The sequence below is a fragment of the Drosophila suzukii genome, chromosome 3, assembly GCF_043229965.1.
Source record: "Drosophila suzukii chromosome 3, CBGP_Dsuzu_IsoJpt1.0, whole genome shotgun sequence".
Classification (NCBI taxonomy): Eukaryota; Metazoa; Arthropoda; class Insecta; order Diptera; family Drosophilidae; genus Drosophila; species Drosophila suzukii.
This window is the reverse complement of record NC_092082.1, coordinates 77688736-77695571: the sequence shown is the minus strand read 5'-3', so window position 1 is coordinate 77695571 and position 6836 is coordinate 77688736. Positions and strand designations below refer to the sequence as shown.

The window sequence follows — 6836 nt, the reverse complement described above, 5'->3', positions numbered from 1 at the left end:
TAAATTATATAATTTGGTTTTACTTTTACTATATTATTTTTACAGTTTATTTCTACATAAATACATATTAAATAATTAGATCAAATCTCTGCTGGGCAGTTTACAATCTAGGCTTCCTTCTTGGGGTTTGCTTCAAGCAGCTTTTGGGTGACCTGCCGCAGGAGTTGCAGCTGCTGCTCGTACTGGTGGACAGTGGCTAGCTCCTCGGCATGGTTGTGGTGCGGTGGGTGATCCTGGCCGTGCTCATGGTCATGGGCGTGACCCGAGCTCGACCTGGTCTCAGTCTCTTGGTGCTCGTGTGCGTCCTCCGTCGACGAGCAGCTGCTGTGGCTGTGGCTATGACCATGTCCGCCACTAGAAGCTGTAACGAAAAATAGGTTGAACTCAATTAGTAACAAGATCTATTAATGTTCACCAGCGGCAGAACAATCTAAGCTGTAAAGTGTGCCAATCCTTATCGGTTAGACCTGACCCTATTTCCACATGGTGATTTACACCTGCTTCCCCTTCGATTGCCAAACATTTCGTCATGGTAGCTCGGAAAGTCGTTACTACTGAAAACCATTTCAATCACCTTGATCTAAGTAATGATTTATGATCGTTTTCGTCCCGCCCTTATCTAGCCCACATACATTTACTTATCCAACTTTTGGTTAATCACATATTTGTGGCGTAAACGTTTTTTCTGAATTTTATATCCCGTGCTCATCATACGAATTTCATATACGGTTTTCACGGTGCTTTTTCGATGGGCAACCCCCGGATTTTTGCGAGATGACTTCATGACAGGGACGGGATTTTTATTTCACCTGTTTGCTAGGTACACAGACAGACAGACAGCCAGATAAAACCGTCTTAAATGTGGGTATGCAAAATAAACCGCAGCAGTTACAAGGCCAACCACGCAGCGTCCAGCGGATCAGCTATATAGAACCTGTTCCCAATCCACCCGAATCGATTCCGGTTGAAGAATCTCAGCTGACAGACCCGGTGACGGGTCTTACTAATTACCCCTAAGTCTGGTAACTAAAAAATCAGTAAATGCTTGAAAGGATTAAATCAACATTCAAACTAAGGTTTGTGGAAATTTAATTTAATTTACACATGTAAATGAATTGTAGTACCTTTAGAAAACCGGATTTATGTTTATAAATTAACACTAATTTTCCACGGTTTTTTTTTCGTCATAACCTTAACTTACGGTAATGAGAAAAATATTTAAGAGACAAGTGGTCATAATTTTCAATTTTCTATGGTAGTAAATTGAGTAAACTCTATTTTGAAAATATTAAAATGCCCTTCTTCCTTCTTCTACTAATCTTTAGGAACCAACTCAGACAAAAACTTCTAAGGCTACAGCGACCATATTTTCCACAAATATATTAACTACAGTATGGGTTTTTGCTTCGATCGGATTTCGGGACTATAATTTTATAAATATGGTAATGTAAAGATGGTACTTACTCAACTGCTGAAGTCCAAACATGACCAGGAAGCCAACGAACAGGGCCAAGTAGGCGCGCAGACCAGATCGATTCTTGGAGAGGATCTCGAAGAACACTACGTAGATGAGCGTGCCGCAGGCGAAGCCCTGCAGGATGGCCGAGACCAAGCTGGGTCCGGTCGTTTCCTGGCCGTGATTAATCAGGATACCAATGCCAATACCCAATGGACTGACCACGGCGAAGGTCAGCACATAGAGGACGGCCAGGGTCATCCGAGTGCGGGCCACGATCAGCTCGACGCCCACGCAGAAGGCCAGGACCAGTTTGTGGGCGGAGACGGCACCGAACATGAACCACACCGAGCTGGCGGAGCTCTCTAGGCCAATGGCCATGCCCTCGAAGAGTTCGTGGAGTGAGAGGGCGGAAACAATGAAGAGTCCTCGCAGCGAGGAGGCCAGCATGTCTCCGGCGGAGGCATCCTCTGCGATCACTGGCAGATGGCTATGACCATGTCCATGACCATGACCATGACTGTGGTTATGCGCATGTCCATTGGCCTGGCTCTGTGGCTTGGAGGCGAACTTCTGCTGCTCCAGATCGCTCTGCAGGAGATTCTGGACCGACAAGGTTCCCAGTTCGGCGGTGCCCGGCAAAGGTGGAGGTGGAGCAGTTGGAGTGGTGGTGTTGCCCTCGCTGTTGGGTTTCATCAGGTGACTATTCCGGATGCTGTGACCTCGCTCGAAGGCGGCGCCGGCTTTATCCTTCTGGTGGTGATGGACATACGTGTGCATGGCCTCCTCGATGAAGTACATGAGGAAGAAGCCGCAGCACATGAGCAGTTCGGCGAGGGGAAAGGTCAGCTCCCCGATGATGTTGCACTCCTGCAGCTCCTCGACAACCTCTTGGACTTCCGGCAGCAGATGCAGGAAGGTGGTGGCCAGCAGGACACCACCTCCAAAGTACAGCAGACACTTGACCACAATGGCGGAGCGGGCATTCGTCTGGCTCTCCGTCCAGCGGTAGCAGCGGTTCAGCAGGAAGGGAATGGAGCCGCAGATGGCGCTGGCGCAGAACAGCACCACCATGGCGGTGACCTTGGCCACCAGCACACCATTCCCATCCTCATCCTCCTCATCATGGTCGTGGTCGTGATCGTGGTCGTGATCGTCGTCCTCCCCCTCGTGACGTGCTGTCCAACGGCCAGCGGGCTCATCGATTTGCAGGAAGCACTTGAGGAAATTATTCACTTGCGTTTGATTCATCTTGATCGGCAGCCGCTTTTGTTTTGTTTTGATTGCTTTCGATTTAACTCTTTTTGTTTGTTTGGTTTTCCACTGATCGATCTCTCGAAGCAGCTAAAACACTCCAGACAACTCTCCTCCTCTCGGCCCACTTATGGCCAAAAACAAGCAACTCTCTTGGCTAAAACAGCAGCATGCGTTGCGCTCGGAATCTCAATCGACTGGGTTGTGGGTTGGGTTGGGCTCATCTGATTGGGCTGGGTTCTGCACTTGCATACCGCTTAACTTTTCACTTTATTCAGCCACTTTTCTTTCACTTTTGATGAGTTAAGAGCCTGCTAATGCTAATTGGTAGTACTGATCGGTTGTTGATTTGGGTTGGGTATTTATGTATATTTTTGTTTCTAGTTTTTCTAGCGCACAGGTGTTGAACGCTTGAGGCGACCTCGCAGACTGACGGAGTCGGGATTTGGTAGTTCGCTTGAATATCTTGCGCGGGCTCGACGCTCCAGCTCTCTTTTTATTCCAAATGCTCCCACTACTGAAGACCCGACGTGAGCAGCAGGTTAAGCAGGTAAGAAACACAGAGACCGCTTTTAAAGCTCGCTCTCCCACTCGCGAGCGTTCACCTGTGGGCCTCTTGTTCGTTTGGCAATAGCGCTAATTGTCTTGGAGCCCAAGCATAAGCATACAGATTTATGTTTATACATATATATCTATATCTAAACACAATGCACAAAGGCCAGAGCAATTGAGTAATTGCATCCGTTCACTTTGGCCAGCATTAAAAGGCGCCTGACCTTAGCCAAGATGTAGGATCGCAACTTTTACTTTGCCGCCACTTTGGTTGCCGGAAGCAAAAGCTCCTGCTTTGTGGTTTGCGTCCCGGCTAATTGGTAACACATATAACTAACGGTTCTCGGCATAAGCCTTTTTCAGGGTTGCCAACACTTCCGGTTATAAAAAATGGTACTTGAATTTTGATTTTAAATTTACAAAATCGAAAAAATACATTTTTAAAAATGTGTTGCTTTTGAGATTTCCTTTTAATTCATCTCAAGAGTCTTACCTTAATATTATCTAGGGAGACAAAAATTAATCTTTAAAGTGTATTGATTTTGTACTCCACTTTTTTGGTTAGGGAACATTTAAAATTTGTATTTTGGTTACCAGTTAAAAAACTAACTTATAAATATAAAAAAAAATATAAATAGATATAAATATACGAAACAGGTATAATAAATGTGGAAGAATAACTTGGTAGTGAATGGTAGTAGACTCATTTTTTAAGCTCTTAGCCCAAAGGTCCAAGATGATTTGACGAGTCTTAGTAAACTTTTTTCCATAATCTCATAGCCCAAATGAAAAAGTTGTAGGAAATTTCTGAATAAACACAATAGCTTTATCCGTTATTGGCTTCCTCAAGAACTGTAAAACCATTGACATGAAATAAGGCGCCAGATGCCATTAAGTCGTGTTTGTGAAATGAGTAATTTCCGATGGGAGCGTGGACGGATCGTGAGGTGACTGTTAGAGGCACATGATCTGTCAATTAGTACAGTCAACCACACTAACTCTTTTGTTTTTTCTAGCCTATTAATTTCTCATAATTTATTTAGCAATAAACATTTCCATTAGTTAGCTTAAGTAGCTAACCAAATATGGGAAAAAAACACAATTCATTTTTTCAATAATTTTTCATTTATTTTGGTTTCAATTTTTTCTTGTTTTTTTGTTGTTTTCATATTTTTTGTTCGTTCTTTTGTTGGTTGTTTTTCTCCTTGGTTTGCTTACATCGTTTTAAGTTATCATTTGTTGTTGCCGTTATACTTATACATTAATAATAAATCATTTTTACACAATATTTCTGTTGTTATTTTACTTTATTCGCGTTCGCAACCGATATAATGCCTACAACACTCCTGTTGGAAAATATTTCTGAGTACTCCTTCACTCGCGTTATTTATTATTTTGTTTCGCTCTATTAGAATTAAATTGTTTCGACTTACTTTTGTGTTAAAACTGCTTTGCCGCAGTTAACAATGTTAACTGCTATACCTGCAAATAGCAAAAGGCCTGCGTGCACTGCTTGCTTGCCAACCGTTAAACGCTTTATCTTGGTTATCTTCGATCTGCCCTCTTTGTGTCGCAAATATGTATGTAAATTTCCTTTCTTGAATACATAAATCAATGCATGGGTTATTCTTGTGTTCTTTTTTTGTTTATCAACATTTAAAGTACATAATGTATGTATGTATAATTTTTTTTATATTTTACTTTGTATAAACTAGTGCGGTTTTGTTGGTTTTCGGATTCCTTTTCGTCATAGAAATATCAATTTTAGCGTAATTTGTTTGTGTATCTTTAATATGTCATATATAATACAAATTAGTTTTTTAACTATACAGGAAATTTGGGTTAATTGTATATGCAATGTTATTCATGTAAAATTTGAAATTTGATTTGCTGTTTTTAAGGTTTTTTTTTTTGTTTTTTTGCACTTTTTATATGCTAGAAAGATTGCAAAAAAACACGATAGATTTGCATTGTTCTTGTATAGTTAATGCTATTCTTGTTCTCCTTGTTATATGTATATTTGTAATAAGTATAAAAAATTTGTTTAAAATATATATATATTCCACATACGATTTGTTGATTTTAGCATTACTTTTCTCGTTTCATGGAGGTGTTGTGTAGAGGAAAATCAAATTCGTTCAGAGTCGGAGATGTGTGTTTTTGGGAAGGGGTGAAGTGGGTAATAGCTGCAGGCAACTCTTTTTAGTAGTAGTTTAGTACTCATATCACGTAATATCAAAGAAATGGCTCAGTACATTAGTATTTACCTATCAAGTGATTGATCTGTGCGGAAACGTGGGGAGTTCCCTAACAAATGTATTCCGCTAACTTCGCACATCATAAACGAAAAATTACCTAGGAAACGATTCAAAAATAAATGCTCCAAATTAATTCGACTACCAAAAGGGATTTCTACATTTTGATTTATCCGATACATAGACGTGTATATATATCAAAATACTTGTGTGTATATATGTACATATTAGCATTAGAAAAGTGCATTCAAAACAGATCTAAACCAAGCTGCCTACGCTGAGTGACGATTCATACACGTATACTGTATATCTGATACATCATATAGCTGCATACGTACAGCCATTATCAGACAAATACCAAATAATATCATCAGCAAAGTCAACACATTTTGTTTTTTCAGAGGCGATTGTGAAAAACAAAAACAATAGATTGACAATATTAATTATACAATTTTGAAAAACGTGTAAGACAGTGAAAGTAAATCACATCAATATACCATTTTCAAAAGGCGTCAAGAAAACAAGTATTACCTTTGTGGTCTAACACCAAAACAATTTTGCTATTTAAGATGAGCATTCGTATTCCCATCACGCTGCTTTTTATAAAAATCATGTTTTTCTAAAAAATCAGTATTTGATTTGTATGTCATTGAAGATTTGTCCTGCCCATTTGGTTGGACCTGGAAGCATAGTATATTTTCCTGTCGAGAAGACACTTTATTCTTTATTTAGTTCCTACATTGCACAGTGGTAAATTTTATAAATTTTGGTTTGAAGGTTATCGAAGATGAATGATCAAAGTAGAAGAATCGAAATGTCCTTGAATGTCGCCCACAATGAAATGCAAAGTATGCAGAACGCCAAAATGGTTTGCTATTTGTCTGACAATGGTGCACGTATTATGTTTAAGTTGGTTTCATATAGCTGCATACATACATATATTTATTTTAAATAGTTTTAAAAAATGATGTTTATTTTCGCTTTCTTTTCTTTCATTATAATTTACAAGTTTGTTGGTTGCGTATAAATATGTTTTCTTCCTTCTCTCATTAAATGATGCTGCACTAGTTTTGTTTTCGTCTCTTTTAATATATGTTTATAATATATAAATATGCTTTAAGTGGTTTTTTGTGTGTTTAAGTTTCCGTCAGTTAAGAGCAATAGGGTTTTGAGGGGTGTGTGGTATTGGTAGTGGTAATGGGGAGCTTTCTTTCTTTCTTTCTTTCCGAATTCCTTCACAAGAGACACCGACGGGAGGAGCTGCCTAGGTTGTGAGGGATTCTTGCTTGAATTGCCGTGTCATTTCTAGTCGGTTTGAA

The 6836-nt window shown here is 40.0% G+C and overlaps 1 protein-coding gene across 1 annotated transcript; it reads right to left on the bottom strand.

Moving 5' to 3' along the window:
• Positions 1 to 3169, bottom strand: Zip89B (Zinc/iron regulated transporter-related protein 89B). Its single transcript, XM_017071008.4, has 2 exons — positions 1465 to 3169; positions 1 to 361 (listed from the first exon to the last, which is right to left on the bottom strand). Exons 1-2 carry the CDS (start codon positions 2705 to 2707, stop codon positions 108 to 110), a joined length of 1497 nt encoding a protein of 498 aa, XP_016926497.4. The 5' UTR covers positions 2708 to 3169; the 3' UTR covers positions 1 to 107.
• Positions 3170 to 6836: the final 3667 nt, after the last annotated feature.

Bases quoted from the DNA above. Each gene is read 5' to 3' on its own strand.
- Zip89B (XM_017071008.4), bottom strand. From the start codon at position 2,707: ATGAATCAAACGCAAGTGAATAATTTCCTCAAGTGCTTCCTGCAAATC. The intron at 362-1,464 runs GTAAGTACCATC...TTTTCGTTACAG, and splicing joins GTTTGGACTTCAGCAGTTGA to CTTCTAGTGGCGGACATGGT.